General features: G+C 38.7%; 1 protein-coding gene across 1 annotated transcript in view; it reads left to right on the forward strand.

The window, feature by feature from the left end:
* Window positions 1-20,803, forward strand: part of LOC123972497 (calsyntenin-2-like) — a 103,748-nt gene that overhangs the window by 40,558 nt on the left and 42,387 nt on the right. The window contains exons 3-6 of the mRNA XM_046052018.1: window positions 11,929-12,124; window positions 14,437-14,548; window positions 14,778-14,874; window positions 19,233-19,382. Of these exons, the coding sequence (XP_045907974.1) occupies window positions 11,929-12,124; window positions 14,437-14,548; window positions 14,778-14,874; window positions 19,233-19,382 (555 nt within the window). The remainder of the gene's footprint in view (window positions 1-11,928; window positions 12,125-14,436; window positions 14,549-14,777; window positions 14,875-19,232; window positions 19,383-20,803) is intronic.

The following is a 20,803-nucleotide window of genomic DNA, read 5'->3' on the forward strand; positions in this document are numbered from 1 at the left end:
CTACAGCCAAATATTTATATTTTTACTAGTTTGTCCAGAGCACCTGCTGCCATTGCACCCCGGTTCCGGTATTTTTGTGCATAGTAGAGTGGCTTGGCCTTGTTTCCATGTTGGTTGTATGGCTTTTTGGCCACAAGTCTTGATCAAGAATTGATACTATTTTGAAGGCAAAAGGTGGTCACAGCGAATATTGATATGATTTAGTTTTTTCTTCTGTTCACCTACTTTGTATTTTGTTAATTGATAAATATTATCTGTTAACATGTCAATTTTTCCACCATTTTTTCCATCCCTGCCTAAAACATTTGCACAGCACAGTCAGTGTATGTTGTGAGAAAGCAGCTGCACACGCATGCATCCCCAAACTGTAACATTCCCCTTGATCAAGAAGCCATTTAACTGTCAACTGGTGACCCTCGGAGGGCAGTGAACTGTCAGCTATGGCAAACAGCAGGTGAGGGAGGAACAGAGGAGGAGTGGGGGAAGGTGAGAAAGAGGGTAGAAACGAGTGGGTGAGGCGTGTCTTGGGTAGAGGAGGGCCAGGTTGAGCAGTGCATCTGAGTGCTGATTTTAAGAGCTGAATAATTGCTTACCGCTGTGAAATCTGCTGCAGAGGAAGGGAGAAGTAGAACCATGGGGAGGAGAAGGTGATGAGGAGGAGGGGAAGCACACTGAGATACTCAAGAGGTTGAACGTGCTATTTATACCTGCATTAGTTATCTCACAGACTGTAGTTATCGCTCCATATCCTTCCTCCTTTGCCTCCTCCTCCTTTTTATCTCCCCTGCAGCTTCTCCCCGCCTCTCAATCACTTTTTAATCTGCTCTTTGTATCTCTTTGACCTCTTCTATACTATATGCCACTGGTATCCTCCTCAGTGGTCATGTCTCTATTGTCCTTTTTAAATGTATATGTTTTTTTGGATGACAGGGGTATTTTACTTTTTTTAACACTGTGTGGAAACTAGGTTTGCTTTGTGCACCAACTTTTGATGCATTCAGACCCACACTTATACAGTTTGCACAATTTCCTGCTTAACTTGATAAACAAGCTCCTGCCTCATTTACCTTTTTCTGTTTACATATTTTCACTGGAGAAATTAGGGGTTAAGCACCTAGCTGAAGACGAGTTATTTCCCAGTATGCCAAACCCACAATCTTTCACTTACAAGTAGCCTCTCTAAGAGCTGTGTCTGACTTCAGCGGTTCACTTCGTATTGGCTTTAAACACTTGAGCTAAAATGCTTTTCAGAGCTCTCCTCTTCAGCATTTAAGTCACACAACTGCATCTTCACGCAGTTCAATTAACAGGCAACACTGACGGTCACAGTTCATCTGATGAATTCTAATCCTGCAACTTCAGAGGCTGCAATTAACACTAATTGCATTGCAGACCACCAAAGCCCTCAGCAGAATGAATGTATTGTCTGTAATATTGAATTCTCCACGTTCCTATATTGTGTTGTCCAAGGCATCAGCGGACCTGCGTGAATAGATAACCTGAAAGTGTGTGTGTTTGCATGTGTGCATGTGCTTCCCGTCTGGGTGAGCTGTTGATTTGTCACCCTGAGGTCAAGTGGATGGTGCGACAATCTCCCAAATGCAATTAGGAAGTGGCTGGCTATCAGAAGGAGCCCAGCGAGACTCTGATGAATTTTACCTGCATGTCTCTCTTTAACTGACTGAGAGCCCACTGTGGCTGCACCAGTCAACAAATGCACCCATGCACACAGACACACTCCACAATGTTTGAATATTAGCCTTTTTATTGTGCCTAACAGACATTAGAGAAACTGATGGAGGTTATTTATTTACAGTGAGACTTTTCATTGCAGAGGGCAAAAAGATTATGGTGGTTTTGCATTAGAAGACATTTCAGGAGTTGTTATAGCTTGATTTTGAGGAACTCTCTATAGGCTGTTCTTGATTTATTTTTGTATGTGCGTATGGGGGTCAAAATATGTTAAAAGGTGCTTTCAATCAATACCTTTCGTATTCTTCAGTATTCAGAGCATATGACTATGTGGGTGCACATGCAGAACTTTAAACAGATCATGCTGGGCAGTTGTGTAGCAAAGTGATATTTTTGGGAGTAACTTAATATTGACCTCTAATTCTTATGTCATGACTTTCTAATCTATGAACTTTTTACAGTATGTCCCCTCCTCTGGTTTAAAGTAGGGGAGTAAAGCTTGAATGTAGATTTAAAAAGCCATATGTCAGGCAGCGACAAATCTACAGAGGCGCCACTGACATTTGACAACTTATCCTCCAGTTAACTGCCCGCCGCTCAGTGTCCTCATCGAAAACCTTGAGACAGTACAGAGAAAATCCCATTAAAGCCAACAGGAATAAAAGCTTATTGAGGGGCCGTGAACCCTCATTTGATTTCATCCTCATCCTCCTCTTCCATGCTCATACGAAACTATAATGTAGATCTACTGTCAATATAACCACAGCTCCAAACAGTTTATGCAGATATATTCAGTAAAACTGATATCAAAATACAGATACAAAAATGTTGCTGTGTGCGATTCATATATAATAATATTAGAGTTATTATATTTATGAAGCCTGAGATGCACAACTGGGATCGAAAAGACACTGCAAACAAGCAAGCAAACAATACAAACATAGCACAGCAGACTGCTGAAAGAACAAGGCGATAACAGTTCTTTTTTTTCTCTCTCAAAAATAATAATGTGCCTAAAACATTTAAGGACATTTACTTCTGTAATGTACCTGATTACAGTTGATTAACCTACATTGCAATGCATTAGTCAACATAACATTCTATTCCACATCCACATTTATCATTTTATGCATGGTTTCCAAAGACTAATACAAAAATAAGTGAGTTTACTATATAGATTAAAATAAATCTATTAATTTTAGATTTTAACAGAACTGTATTCCATATCCCTCTATAATTCTCAATTTTCTATGGTTATCTCACATGATGTTGTATCGATTAATAAAATCTACCCATTTTTAAAAAATGAATGGCTTTTGTTTGTTTAGATGGCTGCTAAATTAAGATGAGAAGGTGAAATAATCAGTATGGTAAAGCATTCAAAACCTTTGACAAACAGAGGTCTTAGAATTCCTTTAGTGCCACTTCATCACAGAACACAAAGAAATGTTTTGCAATATCATCTGGATATCACCAGAACCCAATGTACACTGTTTACAATAATTTTTCTCTCCCACCTGCTACAGCATGCATATTTGCTCTGTAAGTCACCCAAGGATCTGTCCAGGACTTCCGTGAGAATCATCACATTTTTAGGTTTTCATCAAAGTAATCCATGGGTACTTTGCAAAAAGGAACCACTAATAGCTAATGTCAGCATACTTTTAATGGTAAAAATAAATAATTAAAGATGTAAGATGAACTAAAAATGAAAAACAAATAACTTGCCAAAATGTTGTTGTCACAGACCAACCCCTCCAGCCGGCAGACACAAAAAGGAGCATTTTTTAAATTAATATTGTGTCTTCTGTATGTATGTATCGATTGCAATAGACTGCACAGGCATACCTAATACAACTGGTAACGCAGTATACATGGAACAGCAGGACCCTGAACATAACACCCATGAAAGTGCAGTCTGAGGCTGCCATGACAATGAAAGGAAGGATTTAAGTTGCTCGTCCCCCATGCAAAAAAAAATTCTACAAAGAACAGCTGGAGCGCTCCAGAACAGGAGAAGATATATAACACATACCCTTGTTTGCTCAGTCACACACAGCCATGTGCTCCATGTGACAGCTAGGGTATTTAGAGCGAGGTCCTTCTTCCTGGTGTAAATCTCTTAAGTCTACAATGAAATGCACAACAGATTAAACCTTTTTTTTATCATTCAAAAACGCAGAGCAAAGCAAAAGCTGAATCAATAAAATCTTATTAAATTCTGAGACACTGTAATGAAGCCCTTTACCCTCAAAGTAATTTTAAGTTTTATCAGTGTGTACATTTGGAGCTCACTGTGCATAACAACATGTGCATTATGTAGTTGTATGAAAAGTGTTATACAATACACATACTGTATTTTGTGTGTATGTGTTTGTGTGTGTCAGAGTGTAGTTAGGGCGTATCTGTGGGGTGAACAGTAATCCTGTCATTAATTAAACAAGAGGAACAAGGGCGACCATGAGCACACTACTGAAGGCAGGAGAGTGAAGGGATCAGGGCTTAAAACCGCCTGACACTCTGCTTAGAAACTCACTTTAATCAAGGTCTTACAGCCCCCCCCCACCACCACCACCACCACCACCACCACCACACACACACACACACACACACGCACACACACACACACACACACACACACACAAATCTTGATACTGAAGCTTTTATGTCTGATGCTGTACGCAGAGACAGACAAACAGGCATGGACATACCAGATGGAGTATTTGAACAGTATTTGATTAAGAAGAGGAATTAACATGATTGAATTTTTCTGTTTCTATGTTGAGACTCGACAGAGAAAGAGGGTTCACTTGAGGATTTCAGTACTTTGGAAGTCATTAAATTTTGCTGTTACATTACCACAGAATCACAATCATGATGTGAGGTAATACATCAGATTGTTAACTGCAAACAAGTATTAAGAAGATTGTTTTCGCTCGTGTATATTCTTTCATTATCATGCTGCTGATACACAATTGTACCTCTCCTTTAACCCAAAGGGCTTAAACAGCCTGTCTACTTTACATAATTGTCTTCCTGACATCAGGGGGCGAATCACCCAAAACGTCCAGTCGAAGACAAAGACAGAAATTTAAATCACAGGTCCTGACCCCAGTTTGTTTTTTTTATACTGTATACTTGTCCTTGCTTGCATTTTAATGAGCATGTCAGTGTAGTTAGTGTGTGCTATTTGTCATTGTGTTGCTAAGGTATTTATGCCTTTGCCACATCCTGTTCAGATAACTATAATTGCAAGTTGTTGTCTTCACACTATGTCATCCACGTCCTTTTGTATAGTGGTTCACGTTACATTTTGTTACTGACTGTTAAAGAGGTGGTATTATGCTCATTTTCAGATTCAAAATCTTAATTAGGGGTTGTACCAGAACAGGTTTACATGGTTTCAATTTTCAAAAAACACCATATTTTTCTCATACTGCACATTGTTGCAGTTCCTCTTTTCACCCTATGTGTTGTACGCTCCGCTCTTGAGCTACAGAGTGATCCATCTTACTTGTACAAAATCTTTGTTGGGAGTTGCACATGCGCAGTTCCCAGGTAAGGACTACTAGCCAATCAAAAGCAGAGAAGGGCGGGTCGTAAGAAACAAGGTAGTGTGATCCAAATCAAAGCCGCTTCAGACTGCGACCGTAACCTAGCAGATGGTATAAGTTACTCACAGGTCCACAACCACACAACATCATTGTTCTACATCTTACCATAAACCACTACAAAAATCACCATATTTCAATTTTACATAAAAATTGGCCAAACAATTTGAACGTTTGTTCAGTAGCTTTCACGTCGGGTGTAACATTAGCATTATAGCTATATAGCTGTGTTAGCCAACGTTTACAACAACTCCGCACTTGAACAGTCTGTGAAGTTACATTGCCGTGTTTATTTTAAATATAATTCACAACCAATAAAGCATACTTACAGGTTGTGATTGTGAATTTCCAGGCTCAAACAAAGTCGGAGTTGCATCGTCTTTTAGGACTAAACGTTGAACTGTTGCCGACACACACACCAGCGATCCACACAGCTTTCTCTTTTTTTTTAGTTAAAACATTTCAACATTACTCAGAACTGGCCTCACACGCTCCTCCCGCGGGTTGGCGCAGGCTTCCCCCGCAGCAACTTGCGGAGCTCCTCAACTCCGAAAATATTCAAGCACATTTTTGTTCCGCCATCACTTCTCGTAAAACTGTCAATATTCGAAATCTACACAGCTGATTCCTCCCCTCAAGTGGATTTAGTGATGAAATTCCATATGAAAACTGTAAAATATAACACTTTATGTTGCTGGTCTGGTTCAAGCAATGATGATGCAGTGAATAGTGAATATTCTCTCTGACCAATCTGCAGTCTGTTGTGTTTTCACGTTACATTTTAGTATACCTCAGCTCGCTTGAAACCTTGACGGAGGTGAGGTGATACAAAACAAAGTACCTGGAAGCAGGTACAACATTTCTACAATGGAAAACCAAACAAAGGCGAGTCGACCTGGTACTGTGCAGTGGAAAAGGGGCTTAACTAAAATCAAAGGGCCTCAGCCAAATGCGGGTGGATTTCAGCCGTAACACAGTCACAGGGTGCGCGCGCCAAATATGACATCTAGACTTTTGTCAAACGAGAATATAAGTTTAATCTGTCACAGGGCATCCACAGTCCCTCAGACCTATGGACCGTCAGCCTCACTTCATGTTTTAACCTGATGATCTTTGTCATCACACACGACTAGTCGCATGCACACACAAGTAGGCTACATCTCCATTGATTCTATGTTTTATTATAGCCTAAGTACTCAGGGCACAGGAAAGCAGAAGGTGCGTTTGTACGGGAATAAGCTGTAAAATAAAGACCGGTATACTCGTTTCAGGTGGAAGTATCTCAAGTTACTCAGAGCTACCAGAGCTTCATGATGATAATTTTAAATAAATCCTGGCAGTGCTCTGAGGAAATGCAGATGCAAAACAAACAATCCAAAAGTGCACAAAAATGATATAGGCCTACATAAAGTTTTAATCCTGTTGCCTTAATTGTGGATTTTTTCTTAGACAAAAATAATTTATTCTTTGCTTTTGTTTCTAATGCAGATCATTTCCTACTCTATATTACAGTATTTACAGCTGTTATAAATAAACAGTGTTTCTGGGGAAAAAAGTCAGTTTAGTTTTTATCTTTTACACCCATGCAGCACTTTTAGTATATACAATAAGAAGCTATTCTTTTTTGTGCTTATTTTAATACACTACAAGTTTTAAAAAAAAAAAAGGAGCTTTACACACAACCTTATCAGAGCTTATGATAATATTAGTACATTTTAGCAAGCCATAGTCAACTTTAATCAAATAAAACGTAATTTTCCAACAATAAAAATATGGCTAGTGAAAATGCTGCGTGGCTAATATGGCTATGTCAAGCCCTGGCCCCGACCCTTCGGTCTCACTCACACACACCACAGTGCAACTGACAGCTGGAAAACGAGCTACAACAGAAAATGGAAAAGCAGAGTTTGAAAACATTAACGGGTTGGGCTGAAAAGTCAAAAGTCATGACTGAAATGCAAGTAAATGTCAAAAAGTAACCGACTCGTTCCGTAGTTCTAGTACCAGGGCAGCGAAGCCAGAGATAGTGCAGCTGAACGGTAGATCTGCGTCTGAATGTGTTAATACAACATGGTATCAGTGAAATGCAAAGCCGTTGGTCAGCTATAGTGTTTTGTAAATGTACAAGCAGGAAGAAAGAACTGAGGTAAAGAGTACTGTGTGCTTGAACAGGCTAGTGGTTAAACTAAAATTTGATACTTAACTTTTTTTCGTAAAGCTCAGAATGTCTACATTTGGCTGTCCTGTGGGGATTTTGTGGGAAATAAATCACTTCAGTATCAGTGATTTACTGTTGTGTAATTTTATTTAGCTAAAATAAGCATCACTGTAAGGACCATGTCATGGTAGAGACAAGGAATAAGTGGATATGTTAATAGTACATTTCATTTAAGTGTTATGTGAGAACTCAGTTAAAAATTATTACAATGTCATTTGATAACTTTGGTTAAAACAATTTACATTTCATGTGGTAATTTAGTTAAAAATATAATTTAGAATGCATTAAGAAGTTACTCATGGTGACTGTGGTCCTGAATCTGAGTGCATGAATATTGAAATGTATGTTTTTTTATATACATTGTTAAAAAAGTAATTCAGTACAGACAAGTGAAGGCCAGAGCTGCCTCTGTGTGTTTCTTCAACCTTCTCCCCTTACTTTTCCCCTTTTTAAGGGCACAACATAAACGGCGGGTAAAGCCCTATGGTAAAGCCACACAGTATTATTTATTATGTTGCCATTCATTCACTTAATATGAAATAGTGGTGCTGCTGCTGTGTTTTTGTAGTATTTCAAAAAATTTGCCTTTATTAATTAATTTATATAATTTTATTTGTATCCAGGGTGATGATAGGTGCTGCTCTCTTAGGTTACGTTCTATGTTTGGAGAGATGTTCTACCAGTTTTTTATTATGTGTACTCCCATGACTTAAAGCCAACCAGCTGACCCTAAGCAGCAGTTAGACAGTTCTCTGTCTCAGGGAGGATTGCGGATATTTTAGTCTTTTTATTTCAAGGCTTCATGTGATGTGAGGCAGTTCACTCATGACAATTTCAGTGTGTTCTGCTTTAAAGTAGTACTGCCATAGTGATTACTGGCTGTGATGCTGCTAGGTAGTTAGCATATTAGAGGCTGCTCCTGTTTGTACGTGCGTGCATTAATAAGGCGGCCGGTGTGGAGTATAAGGTGGACCGTTCTGGTGGGCTGGTCTGGATCAAAGTCCAGGGTCCCTGCCTCATCATCTGAAGACACATTACTTTAAAAAAAATGTGACTAATGAATCTGTTTTCTCTAACAGAAAAAAAAATTACCATGAAGAGAACATGGGAGTGTTGAAGTCCTCTTTTTATTCTAAGAAATACGTCGACTGTTATGTCATAGATTAATATTTCATTAAAGTGTTTCTTTTGATTGAAGTGTTTATAATTTGTGTGTTCATTAGTGTTATTATTGTAAATAAGTTTGGTTGAACAATACATCAGTTTAGTTTCATTTTGCATTTGTTGGAAATATTAATTCCTTTTTAATGAAAATGAGTTTAGTCAAACCAAATTGAATGTGACATACTGTAGATTACTTGCTGAAAAAGTTTTTTAAAACTTTGCATCAGTACAAACCCAGAAAGTGGTGAGGAGGGAGTGATCACAGCAACCAAGCAATACAGATTAAAGTCTACCAAGAGACTTGGAAAAACATTTTTAAAAATCAGCTTTAGGAAAATATGTAAAGCTGATTCAGCTAGTTGGACTTTGAGATTAAATCCTTATTTTAAACACTGTACTTGACATAGCAATTTTTCTACCCTTTAAAAACAGCCATGCATATTAAAAACCAAATGTAAGCAATTGTTAAATAATTCAACAAATAGAAAAACAAATCTTGTAAGAAATTAAATGTTTTGTCAGCTACTGTTACTTACGGTAAGAATACACACATTTGTTTCACCTCCTTGTGATAACTTGTTAGTTTGCGGAGCATCATTTTGTCATTAATTGTTTCCATCCTGTCCTTTTCCATTATATTGGCAATTTAACACCCCGTAAAATACATGTTCCCTGACAGCTTGACATTTTCTGTCGATGCAGTTTATGCCGTTCAAGCTTTCTGTGGAGTTCCATCTATTTTAGATGAATGTTATATCGAACCATTTTTTGCTGACTCTTCCACTTTGCTCTCAATCTACCATGGCAACAGGCCAACTCCTCAAAGCAAACATCTATGATATTTACTTTGAAAAGCGACCCTTTCCTTCCTGACTTATAGGCCAAAAGATCAGGCTTCATTTCAGACATACGCCACAACAGGGTTAAATTATAGTGTTCCCTCCTTCCCCGGTGAGAAGCAAAGTAAGTGGCAGAAAGGAAAGTGTGTATGTGGGTGCGTGAAGTACACATCTGCTGACACAGTAGGAATATGTCTGAAATCTCTGTCATTACCATTTACATATACATTGGCACATCACATTCCTCCTCATCCCCCTCTCTCTCCCTCCTCTTCTGTTGCTCTCTCTATCTTCCCTCCACTCATTGACTGTGTTAGGTTTTCCTGTAAAATATAATCCAGAAAACTGAATTTGCCACAACAGATGGAGCGGAAAATGGATTTGCATCCAGCCACACACTGTTAAGTGGAAGTACCTTTTCCTGCTCCCCACCACTAACTCAAGGTTTGTGGAAAAGGGCTCCAGCAGTATATGATAATCACTGGTATTTTCAGATTCCTCTCACTTTGGTCGCATCTAATGCTGTTTTGTGCTTATCGACCCTTTTCCATACCACCCGCTGTGTTTATTATTATTTTTCTATACATAAAACATCACATCCCAACGCCCTGTTAGGGACCTTCTCATTTCGATAACACCTCAAAGGAGCCAATATGAGGGCTAGGCATCTTGAAGATTGGTTTTGGATCAAACCTTGAAGCCCACTGTGTTAGGCAGCATCATTATTTCACCAAAAAGGGGGATTTAAAAAGTTGAATCAGGTTAAAAGGAAGTCAGAGTGAGAAAATAAGTGGAGAGACTGTGAGAATGACACTGAGATATGAAGACGAGGGTAACAGAAGTAGAAAGAAGCCAGTGGCGAGAGGGGGCTTTCTCTTTGTGTTTTTCAGTTTGGTTTGTGCATGCAAGCAGAATTCCCATAGCTAGGTAGCTTTTTGTTTCCACTGTGTCCTGCTATGTTCTGAGAGATATCAGCCAACACAGGGTCAGAGCGCTGCAGCTCTTTGTTCCCTGTGCAAGAAGATTTCCCAAATCCCTGAAATGAACACTCGTGTAGGGGATGAACTCCACAGATGATTCAAGACTCACAACCATATCTACACACAGAAACACACACACACACTCAGTGCACTCTGTGGACACAAAAAATTTCATTCTTTGTTGAGCTGGCACAGTTTGACACATATCAGAAATTATTTTTCTCTTAACTACACCCCAGGAGCTGTATACTGTGTTTTTTGTGAGCAGCTCATGCTGACAAAGATCGCTGTGTCCAGAAATGAGACTGAAATTGAAAGTGATAGCCAGGTTGTGCTGTAAAGAAAATGTCAGCAGTGTGTATTGTTAGTTTTTACTTCATTACCCACAGTTTGATTCATCCTCAACGATCTGAGCCATTTGGTAGCTGCTGCTGGGTTTGAGAAAATGACAGAGGGGAAAAAAGATTTTACCAGCAGTGTTGTGAAAGAAAATTGAGTCCAGTTTGGAAATGCTTTCCCATGCTCATGTATTTTTAGTGTTTGTCGTGTTCACACAGTGTCGACCTGGAATGAAGTGCAGACTTTGAGTGCCTTCACATTCAGCACCCAGAGGCTCAGTAACTTCCTCTGCTTGGGAACAGACATGTTGAAGCCCATTACGTCTCTGTGGTTTCTCATTTTTTTTGCCTCATGTGCTTTGCCTCAGAACTCATGTGGTTCCTTTTTGTTTTTCTCTGGAATAAAGATTAGAGATAATCATGATCACTCATACACAAACTATTATCCTCCTCAAAATTAATAAATGAAAGTTCAAAAGGTGGTGACTCTTCATTTTCACTTGTTTACTCCCTGACTGTCTTCACTAGAGCTGCAATGATTGATTGATTAGTTGTCAACCAATGGAAGTCAGTCGCCAACTATTTTGATAATCAGTTTGAGATTGTTGTTTTTTTTTAAATAAATGTCAAAATTCTCTGATTCTTTAATTCTCTACAGCTTCTGAAATGTGAATATTTTCTGGTTTCTTTACTCTATGACAGTAAACTGAATATCTTTGGTTTGAGGGCACAGCAAGACATTTGAGGATGTCATCTTGTGATTTGGGAAACACTGATCGACATTTTCTGACATTTTATGAACAAAACAACTAATTGATTAATCTACAATGAAAATAAGAAGCCTTTTACTTCACACTGTTTTTGTTTATCTATCTTAGCTTTAATTTGCTCCTGACGAACAAAATTAATGAGATTAAAAGTGCTGCCTTCATTTTGGGCACAAAAGGAGAATAAATATGTTTTGATTACACATTCTCACAAATTGTGCACAGAATGAGAAATCCTCTGACATGGTTCCCTGCCAAAGATAGGACATATTGTACGTAACACTAGAATATTTATGCATCTCTTTCCTTGTCTTTTTAGGGGAGATTTGTGCCTTTAAGATCTATGGTCAGGATGCTCCATTCGAGGCAGTGGTGTTGAATCGCACATCAGGGGAAGGAGTCCTGAGGGCCAGTAGCCCTGTGGACTGTGAGAGCCAGAAGGAGTACACATTTATAATCCAGGCCTACGACTGTGGTTCTGAACCCAGCGGGGCCGACTGGAAGAAATCCCACAAGTGAGTCAACCAATGTCTGTTCATGTTACCATGTATTGGTGGGTTTACAAAATAACAACAAATACAATTTAATACACTTGTCCTGCTACAAGTTCTTCCTTTCTGAAGCTTTTCAATTTGATTTTAGAGGATGTCTGAGAAAGGTTCTTTTACCTCTTTAATAACGTTGTAGTTTGATGAAAGTAAATAATCCTTGCCTGTCAGTCAGTCTGTTAGCCACTGTTTCTTTTTCAGGATTTGGCACATGTTCTCACATTTTGTGACTCAACCAACTCTTCAGCCACTTTTCATCTGGCCTGTTTGTATCTCTGAGATTTTCTTTATGTTGCCTAAAAGCAAATGGTGATTGTCAGACCCTGTGTTAAAGCTGTCACATACTGATAATTATTATTAATCTTAGCATGGTTCGCTTGTTTAGCTGTCAAAGTAGTTCTGATTTGAAATGGGCAGAAAAAATAACAGAAACGTGACATACAAACAAATATTAACTTCAAAGTACATCTGAACATATGGAAAACATGGGATAATGTCACGAAAACAAACAGGAAGACAGCAGGATATTTGCTCAACATTGCTAGAAAATGCAGCCTTAAAGTTGAGCACCTAACACCTATCTGCCAGTGTTAATCAAAACACAACATTGTAATTACTAAACAGCACATTATTGTGCTAGACTGCATTATACTGATATTGGTGTATTTCCAACCCACTTTGTGCAAATGAATATTTGATTGACTGAAATCTAATTTGCAAAAATGCTACGTGACGCTTGATCATATTCTTGTATAATTGTCAAGCGCGACTCAAAAGTATCTGTCTCACTGCTGGCTAAGAGGTTTCAGCACCCTGAAAGATAGAAGACTAGGATGAAGTGTGCATTGAAAATTGTGTTTACTGTATGCTTTTTTGTTTGCGATTTGGGATCCCCATTACCTAGTCCCTCTGTAGCTTTTCTTGGTGTCAATAAATCGAGAAAAGGCTCAATATATGACAGGCAGACATACAGTAGAACTATATCTCTTATTAGATATTCCAAACAACAAGGCAACCCTTTAAATTAATATATAAGTAAAAATACCAACATGCCAGTTGTTATTTTGTAGGTGTTTACTAGAATAATAAGAAAGTTTATGTTTTTACTCGTAGCTCAAGTGATTAAAGAAAAATAACTTAAATAATTCACTATAAATAGATGTTGTTTGATGTTTTGTAAGGTTTTTTCCCCAAGATCTCTCAGTATGTCTGCAGTGACAGCTGAGACTTGCAGTTCTGTTCTCAGGATATGTACCCCTAATGGCCCATCATTATTGTGTGTGTGTGCGTGTGTGTGTGTGTGCGTGCGTGGGGGGGGGGGGGGGCTATGTGAATGAGATTGACAGACAGGCAGACTGGCACGGACAGCAGCAAATCAAACCCTCCCTCAGTCAGCTGCTGAAATAAACTGCAGCAGGCTAGTTTTGTAAAAGAAGAAAAGAGAGAAATTTATCAGCTCAGGGATCTGCAATGAATTTCACCGGTAGATGATGAATGACACTGTGTGTGTGTGACATTATCACTGCATGACATTTTAAATAGGCCTCATTAAGCTAATGTCATTAATTAGCCAGATGTGCTTCTTCAGTTTCACCGCGAGTTGTTTTCAGAGAAGGTCACCAGTGAAGAAAACTTCATAATACATCTAAATGATTGCTTCATTTATATACTTATGTGCACAAATGTTAGTGCCTAGTTAATATCTTCACCCGCCCTCCCCCTTCCAGCAGATGAGATCATGTGTTTGTGTGTATCTGACGAAGAAAGAACAAGAGATAGAAAAATTTTAACCTTGAAAAGCAATCTGGCTGTGGATGTGCCTGTTTCAGTGGACAAACCTGTTAAATAACAGTTTGATTAACATTAGATAAAAATGGGAACATTTCACAAGTACCAATAAACAAGAACTTGTATGTGGTACCTTTTCAATTAACTCTTCCCAATCGTGTTTTTCAGAAATAAATTTGTTTTCCCTACAAGCATAGGAACTGTTTTCCTCTCACTCTCCTCTGCCTTTAATCAAGCACTGTTCTTAATGTTAACAGTGAAATACTTTAGATCTTAATTAATTTCAAATCATCTCTGACTTATAGAGATTTTTCTTCTCTCCTTTCCCCCATCCATCTCTTCTTTCCATGTGTCCTTTCTTTTCCTTTTCACCATCAATCATTTCTACTCCACTTTCTTTGCGCCAATCTGTCTCTTTTTTCCTGCTGTGCTCCCTCCATCCCTCCCTGCCTCCCTGCTCCCTCTTTCTTTCATTCCTTTCCTCCATTCAGGGCAGTGGTTCACATCCAGGTGGACGATGTCAATGAGTTCTGCCCTGTGTTTCGGGAGCCACTGTACAAGGCATCGGTAACAGAAGGCAAGATCTACGACAGCATTTTGCAGGTATATAGATATTATATTTTAAATGTTAATATTAGTTAGTTAGCTCTCTTACCTTTCATACCATTGTTTTATTGTTAGAATCAAACTGAGAGAAATATGTGTAGGTTAAGGTGACGAAAAATTATTCAGTTAAACATTTGGGATATTGTAATTGTCTATAGTGTTGTTAGTGTTGTTGTCAGCAGGTTGTTGAAGAACTGGGAGGAAACTGGATGTTGTAATGTTGCAGGTGGAAGCTTGGGACCAAGACTGTTCACCCCAGTACAGCCAGATCTGCAACTATGAAATTGTCACTGGAGGGACGCCATTTGCCATAGACCGCAATGGTAAGTGTGTGCGACAGTGTGTGTGTGTGTGTTTATGTGTGTGTTTGATTCTGGACCGTAGTTGTAATTGCTGATGTGATTAGAATTGATGTACGTGTCTGAGAGAGAGCGGCAGAAACTAGGATAGCACAGCGAGGGACGGTTTGTGTGCCTAGAGGCTTTATATGCTGGGCATTTTAATTTAATTTCATTACATTGAAGGGCCATTATTTGTGTGACAAGTACACAAAGTTGGACAGTAGGTCAAAAACACTTGACCATGCTAGTTTGTGTTTTTTTTGTTTTTTTTTACATACATACATGATTTTTTTACATAACCAAAAACTTAGCTTTTACCAAAATAAATAACCTTCTTCTTTACCAAACCGGAAACAAATATACTCAAAAACTGTAAATAAAGAAATGCACTGTTTAGTAACCTTTAGCAATTAAAGCCGTCCTTTTTTTTTAGGCCAAGATATGACATTCTGTAATTGTTTGAGGAAAACAAAATTGAGAACACATTCAATATAGCTATTTTTTTGCTAATGTGGAATTTTACTTAACATTTTACTTATATTATTAGTATTTGTATGACATCAATAAAAGTACTAAAGTACTATATTATTAGCCCTGATTCTGATTACCAATTTTTCAGAAGACCCGCCCAAAACAAAACCTAAACAGCTACTTAATGGACCAACTGAAGCAAAAACGGGCAATGGCTGTTATTTGAAGGATCCAGGACCATTTGGGTTAAAACTCATTTGAGCCTTACTTGAGACACGTGGCAAGAAACGAATACACTAATAGCAGTGCTTGCTTCGCATGAACACAAACAGCATGGTAAATGTCTGGATGAAAGCAAAAAGCCATTCTTCGGCTGTATTTGCATATGTTCTTTCTATGATCACAGCCAGCTGAACCTCGTATGAACTTGAACAAGTCTCTACTAAAGATAGACATGAGAGAGGCAGCTCACACTCCACCTAGACTGATCCTAGAGAACAGTCGTGCAGCAGGGAGAGAACAGAAACCCACCTGGTGTAAAGAAATAATATTATGGAGGAAGATTTTAAAACAATATTTGTTATATTTGCTTGTTTGAAAATGGTGGGAGTTTAAAGATTTTGTTAACCCACAAGCTGCTTTATAACTTTATTTTTGTATGTATGTACAACAGGCACTGCACCAGTTGACTTTTTTATGGATGTACACCGAACAACAAATGTGAATAAACTTATAGAAATACAGTATGAAAAGGAAAAATCAAACAGACAAATGTGGCTGATTCCTCTTTTATTGCAATAATGTTGTGATCCGTGAAGCAGCTTTTTCATCAGTGCACACCTCAAAAGTTACTCGTCAAAGATCCACCTTACTCTGACAGCCTCCTCTTTTATTTCTTTTGCTTTTCTTTTGTTCGTTTGTGGCTTTATGCAAGTCCTAGTTGACTGGAGGGGTGTATTTTATTTCTGATTGAAAGCTATTCTCAGCGTATCTGCCTATATAAAATTTCAGCTTTGGGATTTGCAATGCCTTTTTCCTGAGCTTCCACATCCACACTGTGCTGATCTGAGTGCAGCGTAATCCAAATGGAAGGGAGACTGGAGGAGTGTGTGTATTATGTGTGTGTATTATGTGTGTTGAATTACCAATAGATCAGACAGAAGCACATGCAGCTTTCTTTACTGTATCTCTTTCTTTCTCCCCCTCAGGGTCATATTTATTATTTAGTTTTGAGTTTAACCTCCTAGTGTTTTGCACACTGTATTTTACAGTAGCCTGGTTCATTTAACTTTCTTCCCTGACACAGTAATATTGTTTGGAAGAAGACACAGCACATTGTGTAGACCCACTTTATGGAACAGGGCTGTACTGCAGTATGTATTTCGGATTCCAGATATCAAGCAAATTGAGCATCTTAAAACAGACAGTGAATGAAGAAGAAATACATTCACTAACAGTACCCTTTGTTTAGAGTGAGAAAAATAATTGTCTCTGAATCTTCTCTGTAGTACAGATTGGGCCATTTAACTTTAAATCAAACAAAAAATATAATTGTAGTAAAGCAGGGTTCAGATTTCAGATGTGGTTGTTTTCACAGTTGCTACAGTCAAATTGAGCTACGGTATGACATCTCTTTGCTACGAGTTGATTACATGTTGTTGAATGGCCTGCATCCAACATAATTTCAAATCAACCATACACAAAATGTCTTTCTTATCTGCAAGCAGGGTTTATTGTGTTGGTAAAAATAAGATAATTTAGCTTTTTATTCTCTTTGATTGCTGACATTTGTGCAATTGCTACACAGTTTGCTGACACCTGCAATTCAGGTTTCAGTCTCACATATGCTCTTAATATGTGCCACGAGGAGAGTAATGTGAGCAGCTCATGTTCTTGGAACATAATTTAATGGATATCTTGGTGAGACACTGAACACTGCTCACCCAGATTGACTACATTCACTGCATTTTTGTAAATATCTTTCTGTTACCTTTTTGTGATGTGAGGGCAATGTGGTTTGTATCCATGGTACGCAGTGTCGAACTTACTGCTCTAAACTGATCTTCATGAGTAAAATGTCTTGTTGAATTGAAATAGCACCTTACCTGTGGTTGAGAAAGTGGCTATGGTTGATATCCAGAACCTTAGCTGTTACTGTTGCTCACACCAGCTGCGGATCAAATGGTCACCATAGGAGATGTTTGCAGGAACTGTCTTACTCTGACCTCTTCACCTTTCTTCCTCTAACATTTCAAGCTCAGCTCTTTCCTTCTCTATGCTGCTGAACTAATTTCTCCTCTGCTCTGGTCTCCCCTCTTTTTTTGTCACTTTTCTCCTCCTCTCCTCACCTCTCTCTCCTTCTCTTCTTCTCTCCGACAGAAATCAGAGTGACAGCCTTCCATACAGCCAAGCCTCTAGAAGCAAACAACAAAAATAGCTCCAGTTGTCCTCATAGGTCCAGAAACAGACTTGTGATGGCAGTGACTGATGCAAAATGACAAAATAAAAAGCATGCTGTTTATCTCGCAGAACATCTGTATTATAGTTTCACATATAAATAATACATTTAATCTTCAACTGGAAACGATTTTAGTCCTGTTTTCTCTCTGCTTTGATGTTCTTTGAGATGTACAGCAACCTCACTGCTTGACAGACATCCAGCCCTAAGCTTGGTGGCTACAGTTAAGTAGACCTCAGTCCACCTGGGTTTTCTCCCATGAAGCAGGATTAGTGGGTCACTGTACCGTATCTATAACCTTGGGTTCAACTGTTCTTAGCTAGCCTGCTCTAAGAAGTTCATATTTTAAATCGAAACCTATATACATCCTGCAAATAAACTGATTGGCTCTCTGGAAAAGTCTCCAACCCCACAGGATCTCAGTGTGGACAAAGGTTTGGCTTTCACAATATCTTCCTGTGATCATAAGCCCAGATTGTACCAGTCTGTAAGCACAGACAACAGTGTAACAGTTGTGTAATTAATTGCTGTACAACTAATTCACCAAAACAAGGCCTCTACTGTTTTAGCAAATAAAGTTGCACAGTGTTAGCACAGTGTTTTGGTCACACATACAAACATCAAGCATTCTTCATTTCAGCCACAACAGTGTGGATATATTTTGATAAAATAAAATAAAAAAAGTAATTCAATTTATTTCAAAATATTGATTCGTCCCTTTAGGGGTGGTTTTAGGCAAGCAAGCTTGCAGACACAAATACACGTAAACAATTCATTCACATTCACAAAAACAATCTTAAAATGCAAATATGACAGTGTTAGAAATAGTTGAAATACACAAGGGTTAATGGAAGTGGCCAATACAACGCCGCCCGGCATCATTGAAAATCATGAAGGCACATTATGTCAAAAAGGCACTTTATCAGTGTGAAAGTTAATACATTACAGTAAACAAGATTCAACTCTATTAAACATCCATTAAAGTTAGCCAGGAGTGTGCTGCGCTCTTGGACAACCTCGTTATATAACCATGTCTAGTGGCTGTACCCAAGGCATGTATTCACAGGCCTGTGGCATCTCCTCTATCTCACACTGTTCTAACACTGTTACCCTGGTGACAGGTGAAGATAATCCATCACTGCAGTTTTATATTGACTGTTTACAGAGTGGCTTAGATATGCAAATGCAGTACAAGGTTACTGGACCTTGAGTTTTCAGTAAAATGCTTCAATAAGTGCAAATAGTTATTTCTGTTTTCAAAGAGCTGTTTCTTTAATGCAAAGTCAGTTTCAATCATTGCTCAGTGGAAAGTGTTTCTTCCTTTATTATTGCCATATAAGCATAACAGTTTATGTTCCTCTACCAATGAATGATCGTTATTATATTTCCCCTTTGTTTTTGTTTCCTTTAGGTAACATCAGAAACACAGAGCGGCTGAGCTATGACAAGCATCAGAGCTACAAGATTATGGTGACAGCCTTTGACTGTGGTCAGAAGAGAGCAAAGGAGGATGTGGCTGTGCATATTGATGTCAAGCCTGTCTGCAAACCTGGATGGCAAGGTCAGAGATAAAGAAACAGCTGCTGAAATACTTGCCTTAATTTACCTTGCAATAATTGACAGAAATGTACTATGTTGGTGTAAAGTGCACTGACATATTGTTTAAATGTACTTAAATATAAAGCAATACCATCAAAATTGAATGAGGCGGTTTAGTGCAGTTTCAGAGCAGATCCTTTCCCTCAAGGGACTTCTGTCTCATTTTAGAATGAACGTCTCTCGAGGAAATCAGAAGACCTGACAAAAACCTCCAGAGGGAAAGTTGACTGGATAGTGTGTTTTTTTTCCTCCTTTAACATGCTAGCAGCTTGGCATTCGAGTCAGCCCGTCTCCCCTGCTGCTTCACCTGTCAGCACTGACAGCATCTCAGGAGTCAAGCTCACACAGGAATGAAAGAGGATGACAGAGAAAGATAAGAAGGGAGAGGGGGGAAAGGAGGAAGAATGAGATAAAGAAAGAGGCCGAATGAAAAGGCATCTCAAGGGAGGAAAGAGAAAGTTACAGTGGAGGAGAGAGGTGATGGTTGTTCCTTTAAAAAAAATCACAGATCTGGGTGGAGATAAATGACTTGACCAGGATATATCTTACTGTGCACTGTGTAGTTTGTAAACTATCAATCTACTCCAAAGCTATGGTTTTATTATCTGAAAACACGTTTTTTTTAACATAAAAGTAAGAAGTGCTGTTTTTAAATCCATGACCAGATTTCCCTCAACAGTTTTATTCAGCCACGTCTTATAAAGATAAACTGAGCCAATGGTGACACAAAACACTTAACCCACCTGTTCTTTGGCCAATTTCTGCATACAGTCAAACCCCTTTGGATGGTGTGGTGTCCGAACAATAATGCTGCGATGATGTGTTGAGAAGAAATCCGCTTGACACTGTTCTTGGTTATAAAAGTTTATTACATCAAAGAATTCAGCATCAATTACAAGCTCTGCAGCAGCTTGGAGAGTGACCCAGCCCGATGACCACTCTGTCTCTCTGTACATCGAACACAGCTTATATAGGACATGTTTAGGTCTCTGCTAAAAACCATATAAGGGCACAGTCCCTTCATACACACTAACCTCTACTCCCCCTACCACTGGGTCAGAGGTCAAATTTCATAGAAGGGTTCACTCTTTGCACACCCATCAATCATTACTTCCCCTTAAGGGTTCACTGTCCCCATAAGGGTTCACTGTCCCCAGCTACAGAGCATTATGTTAAACTGTAATGGTCAAATGCACATATGTTATACACCACATATTCCCCCCTACGAGACTTAATGGAGTCTCGAAAAACAAAAAGAGATAAATTTCTCCAACACATACTTCTAGCATATTATTTTTAACAACATATCAACTTTATGGAGTGTGAGAACGAAAAACCCGTCCGGCAGCCTTCATTCCAAATTCCCTCCAAGACAATCTAGAC

Source organism: Micropterus dolomieu, linkage group LG06 (assembly GCF_021292245.1).
Source record: "Micropterus dolomieu isolate WLL.071019.BEF.003 ecotype Adirondacks linkage group LG06, ASM2129224v1, whole genome shotgun sequence".
Classification (NCBI taxonomy): domain Eukaryota; kingdom Metazoa; phylum Chordata; class Actinopteri; order Centrarchiformes; family Centrarchidae; genus Micropterus; species Micropterus dolomieu.